General features: G+C 64.2%; 2 protein-coding genes across 2 annotated transcripts; both read left to right on the top strand.

Moving 5' to 3' along the window:
• Positions 1-309: 309 nt before the first annotated feature.
• ERBB3 (erb-b2 receptor tyrosine kinase 3) lies at positions 310-14,504 on the top strand. Its single transcript, XM_088539177.1, has 28 exons — positions 310-328; positions 3,045-3,196; positions 3,514-3,700; positions 4,152-4,277; positions 4,374-4,439; positions 4,768-4,886; positions 5,652-5,793; positions 5,901-6,014; positions 6,111-6,231; positions 6,305-6,378; positions 6,453-6,543; positions 7,109-7,308; positions 7,376-7,508; positions 8,034-8,124; positions 8,593-8,747; positions 8,841-8,894; positions 9,716-9,857; positions 10,309-10,428; positions 10,506-10,604; positions 10,682-10,867; positions 10,934-11,089; positions 11,576-11,651; positions 11,741-11,887; positions 12,479-12,576; positions 12,651-12,809; positions 13,245-13,316; positions 14,145-14,312; positions 14,409-14,504. Exons 2-28 carry the CDS (start codon positions 3,116-3,118, stop codon positions 14,502-14,504), a joined length of 3,273 nt encoding a protein of 1,090 aa, XP_088395303.1. The 5' UTR covers positions 310-328; positions 3,045-3,115.
• A 1,407-nt stretch (positions 14,505-15,911) lies between these two features.
• PA2G4 (proliferation-associated 2G4) lies at positions 15,912-23,879 on the top strand. The gene is made up of 13 exons (XM_088539179.1): positions 15,912-15,999; positions 17,387-17,515; positions 18,107-18,212; positions 18,415-18,484; positions 18,930-19,022; positions 19,651-19,714; positions 20,711-20,789; positions 21,338-21,416; positions 21,684-21,817; positions 22,425-22,519; positions 23,027-23,154; positions 23,475-23,528; positions 23,758-23,879. The coding sequence occupies exons 1-13, from the start codon at positions 15,912-15,914 to the stop codon at positions 23,821-23,823; spliced, it is 1,185 nt and encodes a 394-aa protein (XP_088395305.1). The 3' UTR covers positions 23,824-23,879.
• Positions 23,880-24,521: the final 642 nt, after the last annotated feature.

Genomic DNA, 24,521 nt, shown 5'->3' with positions numbered 1-24,521 from the left:
CCCCGCGGGGGCAGGAGGGGCCGGAGCGACCCGGGGACACCGGAGGGGCCGCGGGCCCCGCGCGGCGGCGGCTCCCGGGACGCCTGGGCCCCCTGAGGGGGCGGGCGCGGCCGGGGCGCCCCGGGGGCCGCCCCGCCCCGGCCCGGCCCGCCCGGCCCGGCCCGGCGCCAGGTGCATTCCCCGGGCCGCCGCGCGCGGCCCCGCTCCGCCGGCGCCGCCGCCATGGCCCGCACCGGCACCGGCACCGGGACGCGGTCCCCCGCGCCCCCCGCCCTGGCCTGGGCGCTGCTGCTGCTCTGCGCCCCGGCGCGCGGCTCCGCGCAGGCAGGTGAGCACCGGGCACCGGGCACGCGCTCCGAGCACCGGGAACCGGCATCGGGATCGGGCACCCGCTCCGAGTGCCGGGACTGGGCGCCGGCACCGGGTACTCGCTCCGACTACCGCGCGCCGGCGCACGGAGCGGGGAGCGGCTCCTAGTACCGGGCACCCGCAACGTGCAGGGGACGCAGCCGCTCCGTCCCGGGCACTGGGAGCGCTTGGCGGCACCGGAGCGACTCGACGGGACCGGGCGCCGGCAGGGGACGGGCAGCGCGCGGGGATCGCGGCGCCGCGAGAGCCCCGGGACGGCGGCGGGGACCGGAGCGCCCGGCGGCACCGGAGCCCCACGGAGGCACCGGGAGCGCTCGGAGGCACCGGGGCTGCGTGGCGGGACGGGGGCGCCCGGCGGCACCAAGAGCGCGCGGGAGGGATCGCGGCGCTGCAGGGGGTCCCGGGACGGCCGGGAGCTCCGGAGCCCCCAGCCCCTCCGGAGCTGCCCGAGGGTCCCGGCGCTGGCGGCGGGTCCCGGTTCCCGAGGGGAACGAGAGGCCCCGGGGGGTGAAACCGGCGGGCCGGGGCTCGTCCCCTGCCCCGCACCTGTGCGCCCGCCGCAGCTGCCGCTAATTTTAGGCTCCGGCGCCGCCGTCGGAATCCGGACCCAGGCCCAGCCCCCGCGGAGCCGGAGCCCCCCGGGCCGCCTTCACGGGGCTGCACCGCCCCCGGCGCCCCCCCCCCCCCCGATCCCGGTGCCCATTGAGGCTGCAGGTGCCAGAGCCTCCAGGCCCGGTGGGGCGGGGACGGGGGGGGGACCCTGCTCCCGCCCGCAGGTTGTTTTTCCAGCCCCAAAACGAAAACACCGAGGGCAGGAGGCGAAGGTGGAGCTGGGCGCACGTCAGCGCGCGAACGTGCTGGGTGCGCGCGGGGTGCGCAGGGTGCGAGCGCCCGCCCGCCCGTGCAAATCCCTGTGTCATCCGCGTTGTTGGGTGCGGCGGTTTCGGGAAGGGAGGAATAAACAGGGCCCGGGCGCCGGCACCTTGGGACACCGGGCTCCAGTCACGAGTGGCCGGTGATGCCCACAGCCGCCCCGCTCGAGGCTGCAGGACCCCCCAGCACGGGAGCCTCCAAGTGTCCGTCCTGCAGGGCTGGGGCTGCTCCTCTGCCCTCTGTCCCCGTCCTGCCTGGGGCTGGTGCCCAGCGCCGGCTCTGAGCCCCTTTGTTCGGGACTGGGGCCGGATTCAGCCCCACGGCGGCGGTGGCCGCCCTGCGCACACAGACCCCTTTGTGCCGCCCGGGCTGGGAGGTCGGGGCCCTGCTCCCCCCGCCTCGCCAGCCCGGGAGAGGGGGGCCCGGACGCCTGGGCCCTCTCGGCAGCGGCATGTGGCAGATAGCGGTGACGGCGACGTGCCGGAGCTGCCGGCGGGGCCCCACGCTGATAACGCCCGGGTGGGCGCCAGCACCCGGCGGCCCCCGTGGCCGCAGGCAGGTGCAGCCCGGGGGTGTCACCACCCCGGACGCCTGGACCCCTCCTCATGCCCCCCCCAGGCACTTCCCAGGAGCAAGAGGCCCTGGATCCGGCCCGTGGGGCCCTTTGCGCCTCGGTTAATGATTCACCGGCCTCGTCTCAAAGTGCCACTTGTTCCCGGCCCTGACGCTGCCCATGGGATTCCCGGGGTCCCACTGCCCAGCTTCCCTTCCTAGACCCCCGTGGGCACCTTGGGGCCCAGGCGCCCGGGACCAGCCCCCCCGGCTCTCCCCTGGCCCCCCCATTGCCTTGGGCGCCCCTCGCCACTCTCCCGGCTGTGCCCATCCCCAGGGTGTCAGGGCTGGCCTGAGCCCCCTCCTCGCCAGCCCCTGAAGCAGCTGGGACCTTTTTATAGCCCCTTCCCCGATTAAAATAGCTCCTGGTGGGGGGGCGCCTCGGCCCCCGCGTGCACCGAGCTGCCCGGTCTCTGCAGGCAGCGCCAGCTTCCGGCAGCCGCGTGGGGCGGGGGGTGCGGAGCCGCCTCTGCCCCCGCAGGACCCGCGGCACAAAGTGGCCATTGACCCACGGGGCCCCTCCGGCCCCCGCTCTGTCCCCGGGCGTTTTTGGAGGGGGGGATTGGGGGTCCCCAGTGCCACAATCGCCCCTTTGTGGCAGCAGTGGGGAGGGGGCCACGTCCGGCCCTCTGTGCACAATGGGGCCCTGTTATGTGCTGGGGGGGGAGAGGGGGGGACTTGGCTGGGCAGGGGCCCAGGCGTCCGGGCTGGGGGAGGCCGAAGTCCAGGAGTGCCGTGGGGGGGGCCCTGCCTGTGGCTCCGACCTTGCGCAACGGCCGGGAGCGGCTCCGGCTCGTCCGGCCGGTTCGGGCACCGTGGGGGGGGTTTGGGGGGGCGGGATGGGGATGCTGCCATTGAGGGGCATAGCCAGGGCCACCAAGACGGGGTCACCGTGAGGGGGACAATGATGGAGCCCCGTCCAGGAGGGGACATCGCGGGCATGGCCACCATGGGGGCAATGGTTGGGGGGTAGGGGGGGACGTGGATGCTGCAGGGGGACAGGGAGAGGTGGCCGTGACCGTCCAGGCTGCAGGACACAGTGGGGGACATGGGGACCTCGAGGAGGAGGCAGAGCCCCTGTGCGTGTGGCCGCCATGGGGGCACGTGGCCATCAGGGAGGGGACGTGGCCATGCGGGGGGCGGTGGCAGCGCCCTCACACGTCTGTCCGTGTGTGTCCCCCGCGCTGCAGTGTGCGCGGGGACCCTCAACGGGCTGAGCGTGACGGGGGACGCGCTGCACCAGTACCGCACCCTGCACAAGATGTACAACAACTGCGAGGTCGTCATGGGCAACCTGGAGATCGTCCTCATCGACCACGCGCAGGACCTCTCCTTCCTGCAGGTGCGCGGGGGATCCTCGTACATGGGGGATCCTCGTACACGGGGGATCCTCGTGCAAGCAGAGCCCCGTGCAAGCAGGTCCTGTGCACACGGGTCCTTGTGCAGGGGGGCTTCTTGTGCACGGGGTGGCTTGTGCAATTTGGAGCCTCGTGCACGGCCCCCCCCACCCAATCGGGGTCCTCAAGCACGGGGAGTCTCTGTGCAATGGGGCTCCCCGTGCACAGGGGTCCCTGCGCAAGCAGGTCCTGTGCGTGGGGGCTCTGGCTGCTGCTCCTGTCCCCATTGGGCGCTGACCCCCCCTGTCCCCCGCCACCGCAGACCATCCGGGAGGTGACAGGCTACATCCTCATTGCCATGAACGTGTTCACGGCGCTGCCCCTGCACAACCTGCGCGTCATCCGTGGCACCCAGTTCTACGAGGAGAAGTTTGCGCTCTTCGTGCTGCTCAACTACAACCCCAACACGACGCACGCGCTGCGGCACCTCGGCCTCAACCAGCTCACGGGTGCGCTCCCCGCAGCCCCCTGTGCACCCGTGGGTGCTGCTGTCCCCTCCCGTGCCCCCCGGGGCTGCAGTGCTGCATGCACCTGGCATAGGGCCCTGCACCGCATAGCGCTGCCCCCCTGCACCCCGTAGAGGTGCCATGTCCCCCCATGCACCCCCATAGCACTGACACACCCATATCCCATAGCAGGGGCGTGTTCCCCTGTCCCCCCATGCACCCCATAGTGGTGCCACCCTCTGTGCTCCCCATAGCAGGGCCATGTCCCCATGCACGACATAGTGGTGCCACCCCCTGCACCCTGTGGCCACAGGAAGCTCTGGGGAGGCTGCGGGTGAGGAGGAGGAGGAGGAGGAGGGAGGGCTGAAGACCCCGTGCAGGGGTCCCCGTGGTGTGTGGGGGAGTCCCTGCGTGGGGGGTCTGGCCCCTCCATTGCCCACTCCGTCCCCTGCAGAGATCCTGGCGGGCGGCGTCTACATCGAGAAGAACGCGCAGCTCTGCCACGTGGACACCGTGGAGTGGCGGGACATCATGCGGGACCCCCGCCTGGAGCCCGTCGTGGGCGACAACGGCAAGAACTGTGAGTGCCCCTCACCCCCAGCCCACCCCACGGGGCCCCGGCGTTCGGGAGCCCCGGCGTCCGGGTGCTGATGCACTGCCCCCTGCCCCCCCACAGGTGCCCCGTGTCACGAGAGCTGTGGTGGCCATTGCTGGGGTCCCGGCCCCGAGGACTGCCAGAAACGTGGGTACCGGAGATGGGGGTACCGGAGATGGGGGTGCCGGGGACGGGGGTACTGGGGAACGGGGGTACCAGAGATGGGGGTACCGGGGACGGGGGTACCAGGGATGGGGGTACTGGGGAACGGGGGTACCAGAGATGGGGGTACCGGGGACGGGGGTACCAGGGACGGGGGTACTGGGGAACGGGGGTACCAGAGATGGGGGTACCGGGGACGGGGGTACCAGGGACGGGGGTACCGGAGATGGGGGTACCAGGGACGGGGGTACTGGGGATTGGGGAGGTGCAGGGGGGCAGTGACACCCTCTGACCTGCTACCTCCCCCCCGCAGTGACCAAGACCATCTGCGCCCCCCAGTGCAATGGGCGCTGCTTCGGGCGGGCGCCCAACGAGTGCTGCCACGAGGAGTGCGCGGGGGGCTGCACCGGCCCCCGCCAGACCCACTGCTTCGTACGTGCCCCCCACCGCTCCGGCCGGCCCCCCGTCTGTCGGGGGGGCGCTGGGGTGTCCGGGGGTCATGGGAAGGGGCTCGCCTGGGTGGTGCTGCCGCGAGGGGCAAGGGACGGGTCTGTGAATCCACCTGTCCATGCATCCCTCTCTCCATGCATCTACCTGTCTGTGCATCCCTCTGTGCATCCCTCCATGCATCCACCCTTCTGTACATCCCTCCATGCTTTTACCCCTCCATGCATCCCTCCATGCATATGCCTATCCGTGCATCTGTCTGTGCACTCCCCCGTCCGTGCATCCCTCTGTGCATCTGTCCATGCATCACTCCATGTATCCTTCCATGCATCTGCCTGTCCATGCATCCATTTGTGCATTCCTTTGTCCATGCATCCATGGGTGCATCTGTCCATCCATGCATCCTTCCACCTGTCTGAGCATCCATCTGTGCATCTGCCCATGTATCCACCTGTCCATGCATCCACCCGTGCATCTGTCCATGCACCCATCTGTGCGTCCGCCTGTCATGCATCCCTCCGTGCATCTGCCTGTCCATGCATCCATCCATCCATCCTTTTGTGCATCCATCCATGTGTGCATCTGCCAGCCTGTGCATCCCTCCGTGCATCCCTGAATGCATCCGTCCGTGTATCCACACATCTACCTGTTCCTGCATCCGTCTGTGCATCCCTCCGTGCATCCCAGCGTGCATCGGCCCGTGCACGGACGTGCACGTGTCCCGGCGCGCGGTGACGCTCCTGCCCGCAGGCCTGTCGCCACTTCAACGACAGCGGCGCCTGCGTCCCGCTCTGCCCGCAGCCGCTCGTCTACAACAAGCTCACGTTCCAGCTGGAGCCCAACCCCGACACCAAGTACCAGTACGGGGGCATCTGCGTCCGGAGCTGCCCGCGTGAGCCGGGGCGCCGGGACGGCTGGGGGGGGACGGCCACGAGCGGCCCAGGCGGCCGGGAGGGGCCCAGGCGTCCGGGCAGGGCCTGAGCCTCCCCGGCCCCGCAGATAACTTTGTGGTGGACCAGAGCTCCTGCGTGCGCGCCTGCCCCAACGACAAGATGGAGGTGGAGAAGAACGGGCTGAAGATGTGCGAGCCGTGCGCGGGGCTGTGCCCCAAGGGTGCGTGTGGGACGGGGACGTGGTGGGGACACACTGGGGACATGTTGGGGACACAGCAGGGACGGCCGGGGCTGCCCTCACCTGCCGTCCCCGCAGCCTGCGAGGGCACCGGCGCCGGCAGCAAGTACCAGACCGTGGACTCGAGCAACATCGACACCTTCGTGAACTGTACCAAGATCCTGGGCAACCTCGACTTCCTCATCACGGGCCTGGAGGGGTGAGCGGGGACGTGGGGACACGGGGACACTGCACACGTGGCCCGGCCCCGCTCACCGCCGCTGCCCCTGCAGTGATCCCTGGCGCAACATCTCGGCGCTGGACCCCGAGAAGCTCAACGTCTTCCGGACCGTGCGGGAGATCACGGGTGAGCGGGAGCCGCCGGAGCCGCCGGGAGCCTCCGGAGCTCCGGGGCCGCCCTGATGCCCAGCGTCCCCCCAGGCTACCTCAACATCCAGTCCTGGCCCAAGCACATGCACAACTTCAGCGTTTTCTCCAACCTCGTCACCATCGGCGGCCGCAGCCTCTACAAGTGAGTCCCCATCACCTGCCATCCGCATGGCCCCATCCTGAATCCCCATCCCTGTGGTGCCCATCCCTTCCCATCCCTGCATTTTCCATCCCTGCATTCCCATCCCCTCCTGTCCCTGCTTCTCCATCACTCCTGTTCCTGAATCCTACCTCCCTGTGTCCCCATGCCCCCCATTTGAGTGTCCTCATCCCTACATGCCCCCCTTCTCACCCCTGCATCCCAATCCCCTCCCATCCCTTCATTATCTATCCCTTCATCCCTATCCCCTCTCATCCCTATGTGCCCATTCCTGTGGTCCCTACCATATCCTGTCCTTATATCCTCTATCCCTGCATCCTTCATCCCTGAATTCCCATCCCATCCCTGCATCTGTTCCCATGTCCTCCTCCTTCCCTGCATCTCCAACTTCACATCCTCATTCCATCCCTGCGTCTCTTGTCCGTCCATCCCCATCCTGTCCCTGCATCTCCTGTCCCCACACCCCCGTGCCCATCCCTGCACCCCGGTCCCCACGTTCCCGTCCCCGCGTGCCGTGGCCCCGTCGCGCTGAGCGGCGGCCCCGCAGCCGCGGCTTCTCGCTGCTCATCATGAAGAACGAGAACGTGACGTCGCTGGGGCTGCGCTCGCTGCGCGAGGTCAGCGCCGGCCGCGTCTACATCACCGAGAACCGCCGCCTCTGCTACTACCACACCGTGCACTGGGGCGCCCTGTCGCGCCGCCGCGCCGACCTCGACATCCGCAACAACAAGCCCCGCAGCAAGTGCCGTGAGTGCCGCGGCACCGGGGGGCCGCGGTGCCGCCGCGGAGCCCCTGAGCCCCACTGTGCCCGCAGAGCAAGAGGGCCGGGTGTGCGACCCGCTGTGCTCCGCCGACGGCTGCTGGGGCCCCGGCCCCGAGCAGTGCCTGTCCTGCCGCCACTACCGCCGGCGCGGGCTCTGCGTCGCTGCCTGTCACTTCCTGCACGGGTACGAGGGGACGGGCACGGGGGGCACCCGGGGCTGGCGCTGGAGTGGGAATTGGGATGGGATGGAGCCTGGGGAAAGAGGGGTCCTGGAGCTGGTGCTGGGGTGGGACGGGTGCTGGAATGGGCTCCAGGATGGGATGGTGTCCAAGGAGGAATGGATCCTGGAGCTGGCGCTGGGGTGGGATGGACACGGGGATGGCATTGGGATGGGATGGATTCTAGGGCAGATACTGTGGTGACACAGGTGGCAGAATGAGTGCCAAGATGGGATGGATCCTGGGAAGAGATGGATCCGGGGGAAGATGCTGTGATGAGATGGACCCCAGGATGAGCACTAGGATGGGATGATCCCCAGGGAGGGATGGGATCCGGGATTGGCAGCAGGGCAGGATGGGCTCTTGGACCAGCACCAGGGTGGAATGGAGATGGGATGGAGCCTGGGATGGGAAGGACCTGGGGCAGAATGGATCCCAGGATGGAGCCCAAGAGCCAGACGGATAGACAGAGCCCGACTGCTGTCCTGCAGGGAGCCGCGGGAGTTCGCGCAGGGGAGCGAGTGCTTCGAGTGCCACCCCGAGTGCGAGCGCATGGAGGGCAGTGTCACCTGCAACGGCTCGGTACAACCCTGTCCCCATCCCCACACTGCTGTCCCCATCCTCATAGCACCATCCCCATCCCCATGACACTGTCCCCATTCCCATCGTGCCATCCCTGTCCCCACGGCACCATCCCTGCAATGGCTGGGTACAACCCTGTCCCTGTCCCCACTGCACCATTGTCAACCTCACAGCGCAGTCCCCATCCCCATGATGCTGTCCCATCCCCACGACACCATCCCCATCCCCATGGTGCCGTCCCTGTCCCCGTGGCACCATCCCTGCAATGGCTCGATACAACCTGTCCCCGTCCCTGTGCCCACAGCGCTGTCCCTGTGCTCACAGTGCCATCTCTGTCCCCGTGACACTGTCCTCATCCCCATGGTGCCATCGCCATCCCCCCGTCCCCATGCCACGCTGCTCACGTCTCCCGTCCCCGCGGCGCCGTCCCCGTCACGGTGCGGCGGCGCTCATGCCCCTCGTCCGCAGGGCGCCGACGCGTGCACGCGCTGCGCGCACTTCCGCGACGGGCCGCACTGCGTGGAGCGCTGCCCTGAGGGCCTCCTGGGCGAGCGTGGGCCCATCTACAAGTTCGCCGACAGCTCCCGCGAGTGCCGGCCCTGCCACGAGAACTGCACGCGCGGGTGAGGGCCCGGGGCCGGGACAGGCCCCGGCGTCTGGCCAGGCTGGCGCGGGGGGCGGTCGGTGCCGCGTCTCACCCCGCGCTGCCCCTGCAGGTGCCTGGGGCCGCTGCTGCGGGACTGTCTGGGGGAGCCGCTGCCCGTGTCCAGGTACCGGGGGGACTGCCCGGCCGTGCCCGGGATGGGTGCGGGGTGGGCGCCAGGGACGCTCCGATGCTGCCTGTGCCAAGCTGCGCCGTGCTATGCCAAGCTGCACCATGCCATGCTGTGAAATGCTGTGCCAAGCTGTGCTGTGCCATGCTGTGCAATGCTGCACCATGCCGTGCCATGCTGTGCAATGTTGCGCCATGCTGTGCCATGCAATGCTGCATCATGCCATGCTGTGCAACGCTGTGCTGTGCTGCACTGTGCCATGGTGCACTGCACCGTGCCATGTAAGGCTGCGCTGTGCAGTGCAATGCCATGCTATGCTGTGCTACGCTGCACTGTGCTGCGCAACGTTGCACTATGCCCACCTGTACCATGCTGTGCTGTGCCATGCCATGCAAACTGTACCACGCCATTCCATGCAATGGTGCGCCTGCCATGCTGTGCCGTGCTATGTCGCACCATGCAAAGTGTAGCATGCCATACTATCCAATGATGCACTGTGCTATGCTGTGCCATGCTGCACCATCCCGTGCAATGCTGCACAGTGCCGCACCACGCCATGCTGTGCCCTGCTGCACCATGCCATGCCATGCTGTGCCATGCCAAGCTGTGCTGCACTGTGCCAAGAGATACAATGATGCACCATGCCATGCAATGCTGCGCCGTGCCGTGGTGCACCATGCTGCACCGTGCCATGCAATACAGTGCTCAGCACCATGCCCTACGGCACCGCGCCATACTACGCTGTGCCAAGCGCTGTGACAAGAAGGGTCGGGGAAGTGCGGGGGGCACCTGCCCCCAGCTCAGCCCGTGACCCCCAGGAAAGCCCCCACGGTCATCGCCGTCATGGTGGTCGGCGGCCTCTTCCTCTCCTGCTCCTGCTTCCTCCTCATCGTGCTCTACTGGCGCGGCAAGAAGATCCAGAAGAAGCGGGCGATGCGGCGCTACCTGGAGCGGGGCGAGGTGGGCGGCCCCAGCCCCTCCTGCTCCCGTATCTGCCTCCTTCCGCATCTGCCTCCCTCCTCCTCGCTCCCATCTCTGTCCCCATCGAACTCCAGCCTTGACCATCCCTGTTCTCATCTGCATTCCTGTCTCCTTCAGTCTCCATCCCTGTCCTTCTCTATTCCCCTCTCTGCCCTTGTCCTTCTCTGTGCTCCTTTCCATCCTGATCCTCACCATCCGCTTGGTCACCCCCGTCTCCATCCTCGCCCCCATCAGTCTCCAGCCACATCCTCTTCCTCTCTCCCTCTGTCTCCATCCCTAGCTCTGTCCTCATCCATCCCCATACATTTCCATCCTTGTCGATCTCTATCCCTCTCTCCCCCGCTTCCCTTCTCCATGCCCCTTTTCCCTCCCAATCCATCCCTGGCTCCATCCCCATCACAGTCCTTCTCCATCCGTCTTCTGCGGGCAGAGCCTGGAGCCGCTGGACCCCAGTGAGAAGGCCAACAAGGTGCTCGCCCGCATCTTCAAGGAGACGGAGCTGAAGCGCCTGAAGGTTCTGGGCTCCGGCGTCTTCGGCACCGTGCACAAAGTGAGGGGGGGGCCGCCCGGGTGGGTGCTGGGTACCCCCCACTCCAGCACCCACCCGGACCCTCTCCATCCTGCCAGGGTGTCTGGATCCCCGAGGGCGACTCCATCAAGATCCCGGTGAGCATCAAGGTGATCCAGGACTGGAGCGGGCAGCAGTCCTTCCACGCTGTCACCGACGTGAGCACCGGGGTGCGCGGGCGGGAGGTGCCACCCTGGCGCTGCAGCGGGCGCTCACGGTGTCCCCGCGTCCCCAGCACATGCTGGCCATCGGCAGCCTGGACCACGCGTACATCGTGCGCCTGCTGGGCATCTGCCCCGGCGCGCAGCTGCAGCTGGTGACGCAGCTGCTGCCGCTGGGCTCCCTGCTCGACTACGTGCGCAAGAACCGCCACAGCCTCAGCCCCCAGCTGCTGCTCAACTGGTGCGTGCAGGTGGCCAAGGTGAGCGCGGGGACTGGGACGGGGACGCGGGGACCCCCATGCGGCGCCGCTGACGCCTGCCCGCAGGGCATGTACTACCTGGAGGAGCACCGCATGGTGCACCGCAACCTGGCCGCCCGCAACGTGCTGCTCAAGTCGCCCAGCCAGGCACAGGTGGCCGACTTCGGCGTCGCCGACCTGCTCTACCCCGATGACAAGAAGTATTTCTACAACGAGGTCAAGGTGGGTGCCCACCACAGCCCTCCGAGCCACTGTGCTGAGGGGCATCGTGTCCCCGGTGCTGCAGGGTGGCAAGTCTCCCCTGTGCCCCTGAGATCCACTGCTCTATGGGCATCCCTCCTGCTCCATGTCCCCTCTGTGTCCCCGCTATCCCCTGCACCGTGGGGTCTCCCCTTTTTGTACTGTGTCCTTGATTCCTCCTACCCTATGGGCTATCCTCTCTCCTCTGTGTCCCCAATGTCCCCCGAACTGTGGGATATTCCTTGCCCTCTCCATGTCCCTGAGATCCTGTGCACTGTGGGCTATCCTGTCCGCTCCCATGTCCCCAAGATCCTCTGCACCATGGATGTCCTGTCCCCTCCATGTCCCCAGTGTCTCCTGCACCACGGGATATCCTGTCCCTTCTATATCCCCAATATCCCCTGCTCTGTGGGGTGTCCTCTGCCCGCTCCATGTCCCCGAGCATCCCTGACACATCCTGCCTTGCAGACGCCCATCAAGTGGATGGCACTGGAGAGCATCCACTTCGGCAAGTACACGCACCAGAGCGACGTCTGGAGCTACGGTGAGCGGCACCGCCGCCGGCCCCGTCCCATCCCAGTCCCCATCCCGTCCCCGTGGTGGTGGCCGCGGCGCTCACGGTGTTGCCCGCAGGGGTCACGCTCTGGGAGATGATGACGTTCGGCGCGGAGCCCTATGCTGGCATCCGCCTGGCCGAGGTGCCCGACCTGCTGGAGAAGGGCGAGCGGCTCTCGCAGCCCCAGATCTGCACCATCGACGTCTACATGGTCATGGTGAAGTGTGAGTGCGGCGCTCGGATCCATCCAGGGGCCTCGGATCCATCTGGGGGACTCGGATCTATCCAAGGCGCTTGGATCCTCTCCTAGCAGCATGGCCCCATCCTGGGGCACAGCACCTCTTGGTCCCTGGGCTCCTGCTTCTGTCCCTGGGGTCCTGGGTTGGTTCCTGGGACCACAGCTTGATCTCCAAGGTCCTAGCTTGGTCCTCAAGGTCCCACCTTGGTGATGGATCCAGGATTGATCCCCAGGACACAACTTTGTCTCTGGAAGTCCTTGCTTAGTCCATGGGTGCATCCCAGCTCTGTCCCTGGGGGTCCCAGCTTGGTTTCAGGGGTCCCAGCTCAGCCCTGAGGTCCCAGCTCTGTTCCTGGGGATCCCAGTTTCATCTCTGGAGGCCCCAGCTCAACCCTAGGGTCCCGGCTCTGTTCCTGGAGGCCCCAGCTCAATCGCTAGGGTCTCAGCTCAGCCCCAAGGTCCTGGTTCCATCCCCGGGGGTCCCAGCTCAGCCACGCGGTCCCAGCTCTATCCCGGGAGTCCCGGCTCGGCCAGTTCCCAGTACCGGTTCCCGGTGCCACCCCCGCGGTGCCCGCAGGCTGGATGATCGACGAGAACGTGCGTCCCACCTTCAAGGAGCTAGCAAACGAGTTCACCCGCATGGCACGCGACCCCCCGCGCTACCTGGTCATCAAGGTGAGTGCGGCCCCCCCGGGCCGCCCCCCAGGGCTGCCCACAGCCCCCGACCACCCCCCTGTGCTCCCTGCCAGCAGGAGAGTGGGTCGGCGCCGCCCGCTGAGCCCCCCACGCTCAGCGACAAGGAGCTGGACGAGGTGGAGACGCTGGAGCTGGAGGAGGACGAGGAGCTGGACGCCTCCTTCGGCCTCGCCAGCCTCTACCCTGCCCACCCACGGGGCAGCACTGCCCGGGTGAGACACCCCCCTGGGGCCTGCTGTGGGGCAGGGAGGCCCAGGCAGGCTATGGGGCAGGATTTGGGGTTCCATGCGCACCGTGGGACAGGCTATAGGGCACAGGGCATTGGGCATGGGATAGACAGGTTGTGAATCCCAGAATCCCATGCCCGGCATGGGGCACACTGTGGGGCACAGAGTCCCATGCAGGCTGTGGGTCCCATGCACAGCATGGAACAGGGTGTGGGTCCCAGGGTCCTGGGGATATGGGACACAGGATCCTGGACATGCTATGGGACATGTCGTGGGTCCCAGGGTCCCATGCAGGGGGTCCTGGGGTCCCGGGCAGGCTCTGGGGAAGGTCCTAGGTCCGATGCACGCCATGGGGCAGGATTTGGGTCCGGGTCCCCCTGCAGGCCATGGGGCCAGCTGTGACCCCCCTGCTCCCCGCAGAGCCCCAGCCTGCCGAGCCCCCCCGCCGGCTACATCCCCATGAACCAGCCCGGCCTCGGCAGCGCCCGCCAGGTACCAGGAGACACGGGGAAGGCTGGGGGGGGGGGGGGCGCCCCGAGCCCCCCCCGAGCCCCCCCCTCACACCGTGTACCGCAGGGCGGGGGGGGCCGCGCGCGGCGGGGCCCTCCGGAGCCCCCGGAGCCGCCGGAGCCGGAGCGGCGCCTGCGGGGGGGCAGCGGCTGCCTGAGCCCCCCCCCGGCGCCCCCCGCCCGCCGGGGCAGCGAGGAAGACGCCAACGGCTACGTGGCCCCCAGCGGCGCTGCCCGCGGTGAGGGGGGGCGTCTCTGCGGGATGGGGGCACGGGGGGGGGGCGCATTGCAAGGCGGGGGGGTCCCGTGCATGCAGGGTGGGGGGGAGGGAGGTGCGGGGTCCCACATTGCAGGGGGGGGTCCATGATGGCAGGAGGGGGGTCCTGGGTGTGCAGGGCGGGGGGCTGCGGCGTTGGGGGTCTCCCTGCTTTCAGGGTGGGGGAGTCCCGTCACTGCAGCCCCCTGTGTGCTGGGAGGGGTCTCCGGAGAGGGGGGCATCACTGCAGGGGTGGGGGTCCCGCGCAGGCAGGGGGGGTCCTGCTCTTGTTGGGGGGAGTCTGTTCTTGCAAGACTGGGGGGCTTCTGCCTCTGCGGGTCGGGGGGCTCCATCCCAGCAGGGCGGGGGGCTCTCCATGGGGCGGGGGGCTCTCCATGGGGCGGGGAGGCCCGGCAGCTTCTCACCGCCCTCCCCGCAGAGGCGGAGCCGAGCGCGGCGCCCGAGGAGGAGGAGGAGGCGGCGGCGGGGGAGGAGGAAGAGTACGAGTACATGAACCGGCGGGGCTCGCGCGGCGCCCGCCCGGCCTCCGCGGAGGAGCTGGGCTACGAGTACATGGAGGTGGGCGCGGAGGCGGCGCGGGGCGGCGCCGGGGACGAGGACTACGAGGACTACGAGTACATGAACCGGCAGCCGCGGCTGAGCCGCGCGCTGGGCGCCGCCGAGCGGCCCCGGCACGACGGCTACGCGCACATGCGGCCCGGGGCGGCGGCGGACGAGCAGGGCTACGAGGACATGGGGGCTGCGCGGGCGCCGGGAGCGGCCACCGGGGGCTGCGGCGCCCCCGGCGCCTTCCTGAAGCCCCTGCGGAGCCTCGAGGCGTCGGACTGCGCCTTCGACAACCCCGACTACTGGCACAGCCGCCTCTTCGCCAAGGCCGACGCGCAGCGCACGTAGGGCTCCCCGCAGCAAGGGGGACCCCCCGGACCCCGCTGCAAGGAAGGGGACCCCCCCGAAGGGAAGAGGACAACCTGGACCCCGCTGAAACAAAGGGGACCCCCTCGGACACCTCTGAAGGGAAGGGGACCCCCCGAATCCCTCCCCAAAGGGAAGGGGAGCCCCTGGACTCCCCTGTGAAGGGAACGGGAGCCCCTGGCCTTCTCCCCCAGAGGAAGGGGATCCTCGGGTCCCCCCGAAACCAAAGGGACCCCCTGGTCTCCCCCAAAAGGAAGGGGATCCCCTGGACCCCCCCGAGAGGAAGGAGACCCCCAAGAGCCCCCCCCCCGAAGGAAGGGGGCCCCACGGACCCCTGAAACCAAGGGTACCCCCTGCCCCCCTCCACAAGGAAGGGACCCCCCCTAGGTCTCCCCTGCAAGGAAGGGACCCCCCTGCAGCCAAAATGAAGGAGCCCCCTAGACCCCGTTCCCGGCACGGGAGGGGGGTGCAATGCAGGTGCAGTTGGGGTGGGGGGCGATGCCAGCCCCCCCCAGCTCCATACCCCATTTTCCCCCGTTTTCCCGGGACTCCCGTGGCAGAGCAAGCTGAGGGGTCCTGGAGGGGCACTTTGAAGGGAGGTTGGGGTGTCCGGGCCAGAAGGAAGCCCGGCCGGTGTGGTGCCCCTGGGGCGCCAGCACGGGGCAGCCATAACGACCGCCCGGGCCCGAAATGGGGCAGAATCCTGCGTTTCTCTGATTTTCCCTGTCTAGGGGAATTCCTAGGAGGCCCCTGTGCGGCGAAGCGGGGGGGCGAGGCCCCCCTGCCCGCGTGGGTGCGGCCCCGGTTTAAGGCTCAATAAAGCAAAGGGAAGAGGAGCCCGTGTCTGAGTGGGCTGGGGGCGCCGTGGGGCAGGGCCGGGGGCAGCGCTGGAGCCAGGGTGGTGGGGTGGAGGGGGCTTCTATGGGGCCGGGGCTATGGGGCGGGGGGCTGCAATGAGGCTGGGGGCAACATTAGGGCCCGGGTCTATGGGGCGGGGGGCTGCAATGGGGCTGGGGGCAGCCCCAGGACCCAGATCTATGGCGCAGGAGGATCACAGGGGGGCTGGGGGAAGTGACAGGGCCTGGGTCTATGGAGCAGGGGGTTGCAATGGGATGGAGGCAACATCAAGACTCCGATCTATGGGGCGGGGGGGCAGCTTGTCTCCCGCCACCCCCGCTGGACTACACTTCCCAGCGCGCCCCGCGCGGCCCTTCCGGGCGCGGCCCCGCCTCGCGGCGGGGGGCGTGGCTGGCGGCTCCCAGCGTGCCCCGCGCCGAGCCCGCGCTCCTGCCGTGCGCGCGCCCGGTGCTCAGCGCGGCGGCACCGGCTCCGGCACCGGCTCCGGTTCCGGTTCCAGCTCCGGTTCCGGCTCCCACTCCCGCTCCCGCCATGTCGGGCGAGGAGGAGGCGGCCGAGCTCACGATCGCCGAGGACCTGGTGGTGACCAAGTACAAGATGGGGGGGGACATCGCCAACCGTGAGTGCGGGCCGCGCGGGCGGGGGGGCCGGTGGCGGCGGCGGCGGAGGGGGTCGCGCAGGGAGCGGGCGGGAGCGGGGGGGGCGGCCGGCCGCGGCCGCGCGCGGAGGCGCCGCGGAGCCGCACGTGGCCTCGCGCCCCACGTGCGGCCGGGCCGGGCCGCGCCGCGCGCGCCGCTTCCCGGGGCCGCCGGTCCGTGCGGCCGCGGCGCCGCCCGCTCTCGCTTCCTCGCGTCTTTGGGCCCCGAAGGCCGCGCCGGGCCCCGCGCTCCCGCCTTCCCCGCGTTTCTCGGCGCTGGTTTTTGCCGCCCTGCGGAGCCCCCCGGCCGCTCCCGAGGGCTCCGCGCGCGGCTCCTCCCGCCCCGCTGCCCCCGGGACCTTCCGCGGAGCCGCTCGGCCCCGGCGCTGCCCCTGTGGCTCCGTGACAGCGTTCGGGAGCGTCGGACCCAGGGCCGGGGCAAAAAGTCCGGTGGAAATCGCGCCAGCCGGTGACGCGCCCTTAGGGACACAAAGTGCTCTTAACTCCCCAAACGAAGCCCCTTGGTTAAGGCCGGGCTGGGGCCGGTGCTGCTGCTCTCTGCTCCCCTTCCCCTGGGCTCGTTGGGACATTCCCTGTTTTGAGTCCCTGTGTCTAGCTCTCCCCTCAGTGCCCTTTTAGTCATATTTCCACCTGTAGAAACATTCCAGCTTTGTAATTATGTGCAGCACGTGGGCAGATGAAGGCTGGAGAGATTTGGAGCTTAATTCAGTGCCCAGGTGAAAAGTTCTTGGGTTTTGCTCTGTTTCAAAGAAATCCTCAGAAAGCCCCTGCTTGTGACACCCTCCTGAAGCACCTCACAAATATTTATTGTGCTGGTGCCTCCGACACGTGGAAGCTCCCAGCAAACAGAGCTGCTCGGAAAAGAGCGTCCTGGAAAAGCCAGGCGAGGAGGAGCCGCTCGTTCCTGGAAGGATCCCGGCGGGAAGGAGCAGCTCCCGGGGCCTTGGAGGAGCGCGTGGGTTTCCACCTCCTCCTGCTCTTCCGAGGTGCCCTGCGTTGCCTCCCGAGTCGTTCCCAAACGTGTTCCTGCAGCTCTGACTCCCATGGAAGGAATGTGGGAGAGCGGAGCCGCTCCGCGGCACCTGCCGGGGCGCGGATGGGGTCGGGATCCGCAGGCCGGCGCTGCCGCGGCGCCCGCGTGCTCCTGCCCCTGCGAAAACACCCCGGAAAGTCCCTTCTAAAAACAAAATACAACCTGCAGTGGGATTCCTGCGGCAAAAAGCCGGCCGGGAGCCTCGTTCCCTTTTGGAAAACAACCTGATGCTCTTTTTTTCCACTTGGGATTTAGTCTTGCTGGTGGTTCTGGGGCAGCTTCTCGTTAACGTCCTTGTGATGTGCTTGGTTTAAGGGGTGCTGCGGGCGGTGGTGGAAGCGGCGAGCGCCGGCGCGTCGGTTCTCTGCCTGTGCGAGAAGGGAGATGCCATGATCATGGAAGAGACCGGCAAGATCTTCAAGAAGGAAAAAGAAATGAAAAAAGGTGAGGCCTGGTGCAAAGAAACTGCCTTAACGTGGGGGTTGTGGGGAGGCTGTTTGTCCCGCTGTGTGGCTGGTTTGGAAAAGCACAATTCGGTGCTAATCAGCATAAGAAATCATTTCCCGTTCCTGGGGAAGCAGTTTTGACCCAAATTGGCCCGCTCACCCCGTTCATGAGCATCATGGATCAGCCTGAGCTTCCTGTTCTGGTTTTCCAGGGGTTCAGGTTGAACCTTTGGCCCACAGTGTCCTTCCTTCCGGAAGACCTGCTGTTTGCCTGTAGTTGGCCTGTAGTCGCCATGGAAGTTGCCTGACACTCAACTGTTTCCCTGAGAGCCCTGTGGCTTTTTGCTCTAGAGCCTTGGGGTCCCCTTTTAAGTGTCTCACATCGGTGGGTGTCATTCTTTGACAGTCTTTTTTGGGCAAAAAGCAGGTGAGTGCAGGAGCACAGCACGAGCCAGAATCCTGTGGCTTTTGGGCTAGCAATGTAGGAAAGGGGACACTTTGCTTAAACTAAATCGTAAGCGACCAAACTGCGGTGACCGCGCTCTGTGCAATCCAAGACTTCATGGAAAATTTCTTCTTCCCTTGACAGGTATTGCCTTCCCAACGAGTATATCGGTAAATAACTGCGTCTGTCACTTCTCCCCCTTGAAGAGTGACCAAGATTACATCCTCAAAGACGGAGACTTGGTCAAAATGTGAGCATCTTGGTTACGTTTCTTGCGAGCTTAGCGTCGGCGTCGTGGCTTTGCTCATTAGAGCTGCTTGCTGTGCGAAATGCTTTGGCTTGGCTAATTAGCGAAGCGCTCAAAGCGTCCCCGACTCCTTGGTGCTTCTAGAAGTCACGCAAAGGCCCCACCTGTAATTAACTCTCTTTGTAATTAACTCTTTGTGTTGCAGTGACTTGGGAGTCCACGTCGATGGCTTCATAGCGAATGTAGCTCACAGTTTTGTCATAGATGCCTCCAAGGTGGGTGTCTGGGGAGCGCCGTGCCCCTTTCGGCGCAGTCCGGCTTGTCCCCTAGCCCCAAATCCGGTCTCTCCTGCTGTTTTTCCACCTGGACGTGCCTGGTATGGGCGTGGAGTGACATTGTTCACCCGGGGCTGTCGGCCGCTCCCGGCGTGTGCGGTTAGTGCCCCAGTTCAGTCGAGTCGCTGAGTAAATGACACTAAGCTCTGTTCATGAGGCTGCCTTAAAACACGTAAATTTGGAGTCAGTTTTGGGAGGAGGATGTCAGCTTTGCTCCTGGGATGGTTTTTCTCCTAAGGCTATGTCAGATAGGGTGAAAATGGGGCAGGGGGTGGCGGTGGAATCCATTCTATTGAAATCTCTCCAGACCATGTTTCTGCCTACAAGAGAGTCTAGTTCTGTTCCCTGTCTGCCTTGAATCTCAAAGATTTGCCTGTCCTTCCAGGAAAACCCTGTGTCAGGTCGTAAAGCGGATGTCATCAGGGCCGCTCACCTCTGCGCCGAGGCCGCTCTGCGCCTGGTGAAGCCAGGAAACCAGGTGAGTCCCGGGGCTGCGCGTGCAGGGAGCAGCCCTGGAGCCCCAGTCCAGGCGCCGGCGTCGCTCCGTGTGTGGAAGTAAAGCCGGTGCCCTTGCCTGGCAGGAAGGGTTTGGCTGTGCGGGGAATCCGAAGCAGCTCCCCGCACAGCTGAGCTGCTCCGGGGTGAGCAATGGGCCACCAGGACGGGTGGCAGCGGCTGCTGTCACCGGCTCTGGGCTCCCGGCGCCGTCGAGGCTCCGGTGTGCGAGGTCGGCTGCGGGGCCTCGGTGCTCCCGCTTGCTGCTTTTCCCTGGGAGCTGCTGGGCGCACGCAGGGAACTTGAAATGCTGGGAGTCACGGCGACTTTATCCCGGGATTCCAGGCCTGGTGAGCTTTGCTAGCAGAATTGGCCTGGCCTTGAGGTTCAGCTGGCAGCAGGCGCAGGGATGAGTTAACCTCAGGTTAAGTGTCATTTTTGTTGCTACAAAAAGCTGTTACCTCCTTTTCTGGAGGTGTTAGGGTAATGCTCAGTTAGAAAACCTTTTTTTTTGCCTTTTTTCCCCATGAAACAATGTCAAGATAAAAAACGATCGTGCTTCTGGCTTAAATTTTATATCCTTAGTGTCTTTTCATGTGCTCTTTATCCAGAACACGCAAGTGACAGACGCCTGGAACAAAATAGCCCACTCGTTTCACTGCACACCCATCGAAGGTAAGGACTCGGGAGCAGCGGCTTCAGAGGTGGCCAATGTTCCAGTTGCCCAATAAATCCCTGCCCTACTCGAATACGGGGAATATTTAATGGCTGTGAGTCCTAGACGCTCCATCTCCAACGTAGCAGCCTTTACCCAAACACTAGAGCAAGTTGCTTGGTCCTTTTCTTCGTGCTTGGCTCCTTGTAGTTCAAAAGGCTTTAGTGAAAAATGAAAAGAAGAGCTTGTTAGTAACACAGGAACCTTTCCTAAATAAAGCTTTAGATGTGCAGGGAATTTCATTTCCTCCTTGCTGAAGCTGACTCACGTTTTCCTGGTTATATTGATTGCAGGAGGGGAGGAAGACACTGGGATAACCTTCCTAGAGAGAGCCCTAGATTTTTGCTTGTCATCACACGAAATTTTAGTTTCCTTGCTGGGCCCAGTGCCGTGGACGTGGAGTGGGAATAGCCGCAGGTTCCTTTTCCAAGGCTTCCATGTGCAGGTGAACCCCAGAGCAGCAAGGATGAGGAATGAGCCCCCAAACTGCTATAAAATTGCCATTAATTTCACATTTGACATCCTTAGAGACACCCAGGAATGTGTGGCTTTGACTCCAGCAGTCTCTGGAGTGCCAGGGTGTAAAAGCTGGAGGAAGATAAAGAAGTTAACGCAGAGCCTGTGCAAGCAGAGAGTGGGTTCAGTGTGTTCCAATGTCCCCGTGTGGTCACAGAGCTCCATGGGTCACGCTGAAGGACTCTGCTCCTGCCTGCACCTCTGGCTCCCACCTTCTCCCCGGGGCAATGATGCAGTTGCTGAAGTCCGAGTGGGATTTAGGAAGCTCAGTGTCATCGCTAACGCACGGGGAAGTCTGAAGGAAGCCCAGGATGTGCTGGCACCAAGGGTGGCTTCTTGGCCGTTTTTGCTCCAGCCGCAGGCTGAAATCCCGGGCTGGGCGTGTTGATGCAGGCGAGTTGTCAGCTCGGAGGTGCTAATGGATTCTCTTCTCGCGGCAGGGATGCTGTCACACCAGCTGAAACAGCATGTGATCGACGGAGAGAAAACAATCATCCAGAACCCTACAGACCAGCAAAAGTGAGCATCGCCTCGGGCACTGGGGAGGGGTGACCGGGTGCTGAACGATGGTCCCGTTCTCGCCTCTTCGGCTGTGATGTCCAGTGGGGAGGTAACAGGTCGGCAGAGTTTAGCATGGGCAGAGGCAGCCTCTTCTTGACATCGGCTCTGACCCAGCGTGGCAGAATCACGACCCTCCATCCTCTTTTCTGTTCTGCGTGGGTTTGGGTTCTGAGGTTAAGGCATGCTCTGAGACGGGCTGCAAGTCCCCAGCACTTCAACTCCCCCCGGCTCCTGTGAACAGTCTTGGTTTCTGCCCCGTTGCTCAAAGGAAACTCCTCTCGGGATGAGTTTGAACTGATGAGCTGGACGTGTCACTGCCTTCTGTTCCAGCAGCTCCTCTGCCTCGGGACACAGTGACGTTCTTCCATGTTGCATCGGGTGTAGCAGGACTCATGGCCATGTCCTAGGCAGACCCAAAGCCTAAAGAAATGGTGCTGCCTAAGACATTTTTCTAAGTCTTCTCCCTTTACCATTCTTTGACTTGCCAAACCTTTTTTTGCCTCCAGGAAGGACCACGAAAAAGCAGAGTTCGAGGTCCATGAAGTTTACGCTGTTGATGTTCTTGTCAGCACTGGAGAGGGAAAGGTGAGCGCTGCGCTGCTCGGGCTGCCGTTCTGTTCGACAGGCACGTTTCAAAACAGCCGTCTGCAGAGTGCGGTGCCAACAGGCAAATCCTCGCGGGTGCCAATCCCAGCTCTTGTCTGGGTGTTGCCGCATCTCCTCGTGCAGAGCGTTTTCCACCCGTAAAGTGAAGACTTTCAGGGTCGGAGCACAAAGTGCTCCGGCCGGCTCCCCTGGCTGCGGATGTGCTGTGCTGCTTTTCGTGTTTCTCAGCTTTATTTGCATTTTTAGGCAAAGGATGCTGGACAGAGAACTACCATTTACAAAAGGGACCCCTCCAAACAGTACGGCTTGAAGATGAAAACCTCCCGTGCCTTTTTCAGCGAGGTGGAGAGGCGCTTTGATACTATGCCATTTACTCTCAGGTATTTGCTCTTATTCGTGGTGTCCCCGGGAGTTTGGAGCTGGATGCTCCATGTGAGCTAACAGAGCGCGCAGGCAGCAGAACCGCCTGGCTTTGCTGGTTTCTCATGGAGGTGAAGGCCGCCTTTTCTACTTTATATTGGGATTTGTTGTATTCGAGCCTAGGAACGTGTGGAGAAAGCTTGTTAGGGGCTTAAATGGGAATCCCAGGCAGAGCCCGAGGATTAGGGAATCTCCTGTGCCTTGTGTAGCATGTGGGGAGCCTGAGACTGTGCTTAGAGTGAAAGGAGAAAGAGGAGGGACGCAGTGTCAGGGTTTAGCAGAGAGGGAGGCAGTTCCAGCCAGTTTTTGCTTCCAATGTGCTCTCACCATAAACAGCTCTGCTGACCGGCCCTTTTCTCCTTGAAGCCGCTCACCTGCCTTTTCCCACTCTGAACCGAGCTCTAATGTTTACAGCTTTGGCAATCTGCCTTGTCACTGAAAACAGTATAGAAGGGGGCAGGAACAGACTCTCTGGCCTCGGCAGAGGTAGCTCGGAGACCGCGGGGTCTGTAGGAGGTGGCTCTGGAACCGGGCCTGAGCTCAGCTTTGACCCTCCCTCCTCCACAGGGCGTTCGAGGATGAGAAGAAGGCCCGGATGGGGGTGGTGGAATGCGCCAAGCACGAGCTGCTGCAGCCCTTCAACGTGCTCTACGAGAAGGAAGGTGAGCGGTGGCCGGGCAGAGCTGGTGTGACGGCTGCGTGGGGCGCTCGGCACAAGTGACAGTCACTTCTGGGCTTCCCATGGGACTTGCCCAGACTCTCACAGTAGAAACGTCCAAATTTCTAATTTTGCTTCCAATTTGCTTGGAGGGTTGTGAATTTTATCCTCCGAGAAACCCTCTGAAATCCACTGGCCTCTTGATTGTTATTTGGGAATTGCAGGGTCGAGATGGAAGCATTTAGGGGGAATTTCTTGTGCAGGAGAGGCTTCCAGGGAAGTGCTCCAGTTTGCCTTGGAGGATGGCACTTAGGGGCCTCGCTTTGCCTGTGCTCGGGGGGACACGTTAAGCAGTTTCTGCGGGATCACCTGCAGTAGTGATTTTTATGACAATGACGTAAGAATTGAAACAACTTTTGTTTGGAAACATCCGTCCAAGCACCTAGCGGGTGAGATATGTCAGGATGGGGCTAGAAACATCACTGTAGTAACGTGAGTTTCTGCTTTGCAGGAGAGTTTGTTGCACAGTTCAAATTCACAGTGCTTTTAATGCCCAACGGTCCTATGAGGATAACCAGCGGCCCCTTCGAACCCGAGCTCTACAAGTCGGAGTTCGAGGTGCAAGATGCAGAACTGAAGGTTGGTTTAATAGAAAAACAAACAGTAGCAGCCTGCAGCATGAGCAGGAATGTGCTTTAAACCAGGCCAGGCCCTCGTTGCCTGCATCAGACACAAGCCCTGGTCAGAAGCAGCGCTCGGCCCTGTCCAAGCGCGGGATGGATCCCGGAGCCGCCCCGAGCCTTGTTCTGCTGCGGGGCGCGCGGCCGCGGCGCTGCCCATCCCGCTGCCGCCCTCCGCGCGCTGCCCGTGCGTGTCCTGCTTTAGAGGCATTGCCAGCTGTCTCCTGCCAGAACGAGGAGGCTGCTTCCTAACTTCTCGTGTTTCCTTCCTGCCTCTAGGCGCTTCTACAAAGTTCTGCAAGCCGGAAGACCCAGAAAAAGAAGAAAAAGAAGGTAATTTAGTCCCGTTTTTGCGGGAGTGAAAGGCACCTTATTATCTGGCAGTCAACAGTGCCCAGGCTTTGTCCAGGTCCCGCACAGTGACGTTTTGGGCTCTCTCCTCCCTGCAGAGGGGACATTATTTTCCCGAGGCTCCCAGGCGGCTCAGCCCAAGCTGCTCCCAGCCCTGCGGCCACGTTTTGGGGCCGTTCTCTGCTCTAACGGTCAACATTTGTCTTCGCAGGCCTCCAAGAACGCAGAAAATGCCACCACGGGAGAGACAGCGGAGGAGAATGAGGCCGGTGACTGACCCGCCCCAGCTCCCTCCATGTAGCACCCAATTCACACACACTCGCCCCTTTTTTTCCCCCTCCAAAAAAAAAAAAAGAAAAGAAAAGAAAAGAAAAAAACAGAAACAAAATAATCCAGCGCTGTTTGTCCCTTACGACCAAACGACAAACAGTCGGGACTTCCCACCGACTACAGCCAGCTCCTCCTGACTTTGCCATCGAGGGAGAATTCCCACAGCCACTTGAGACTACTTCAAAAAAGAAAGAAAAACGAAATCAGGCGTCGCCGCTAGTCTGTGTCCAACCTTTCTAACCTTTTGTACTGCTCACACTTGTTAAAGAGATGAACAACTGAGGCGTTCCCGAGAAGGAGTGTAGAGCTGCCTGCCTTCCTCTTCCTCCTCTTCCCCACCCCCTTTTTTAAATTTCTCCCTTTACAGATTTTCCTTGGAAGGAAACAAAACATAAAAGCTGACGAAGGCCAAGGAGGTGCCCTGTGCACGGTGATGTGGGACACAGGGACAGCGTGGAGTGACAGCCCCTCTGTCTGTGTGGCTGTTCTCTCGCTGTCACTTATCCTGGAGCAGGAGGCTCTTCGCTCTTTCTTTTGGCCTCCACATTATCCATTTAAAATTGGGAAAAAGTAGCAAATTTTACATCCCCTGTGAGACCGGAGCCTGGTCCGTCTGCTGTGCTCTGTCCCAGTGTGGGTTTCTGT

Source organism: Tinamus guttatus, unplaced genomic scaffold (assembly GCF_059628265.1).
Source record: "Tinamus guttatus ecotype Peru unplaced genomic scaffold, ASM5962826v1 Tinamus_guttatus_pri_ptg001455l, whole genome shotgun sequence".
NCBI classification, from domain to species: domain Eukaryota; kingdom Metazoa; phylum Chordata; class Aves; order Tinamiformes; family Tinamidae; genus Tinamus; species Tinamus guttatus.
This window is presented reverse-complemented; position numbering and strand designations above follow the sequence as displayed.

Bases quoted from the DNA above. Each gene is read 5' to 3' on its own strand.
- PA2G4 (XM_088539179.1), top strand. From the start codon at position 15,912: ATGTCGGGCGAGGAGGAGGCGGCCGAGCTCACGATCGCCGAGGACCTG. The intron at 17,516-18,106 runs GTGAGGCCTGGT...TTCCCTTGACAG, and splicing joins GGAAAAAGAAATGAAAAAAG to GTATTGCCTTCCCAACGAGT. The intron at 19,715-20,710 runs GTAAGGACTCGG...TTCTCGCGGCAG, and splicing joins TCACTGCACACCCATCGAAG to GGATGCTGTCACACCAGCTG.
- ERBB3 (XM_088539177.1), top strand. From the start codon at position 3,116: ATGTACAACAACTGCGAGGTCGTCATGGGCAACCTGGAGATCGTCCTC. The intron at 3,701-4,151 runs GTGCGCTCCCCG...CGTCCCCTGCAG, and splicing joins CGGCCTCAACCAGCTCACGG to AGATCCTGGCGGGCGGCGTC. The intron at 11,888-12,478 runs GTGAGTGCGGCG...CGGTGCCCGCAG, and splicing joins CTACATGGTCATGGTGAAGT to GCTGGATGATCGACGAGAAC.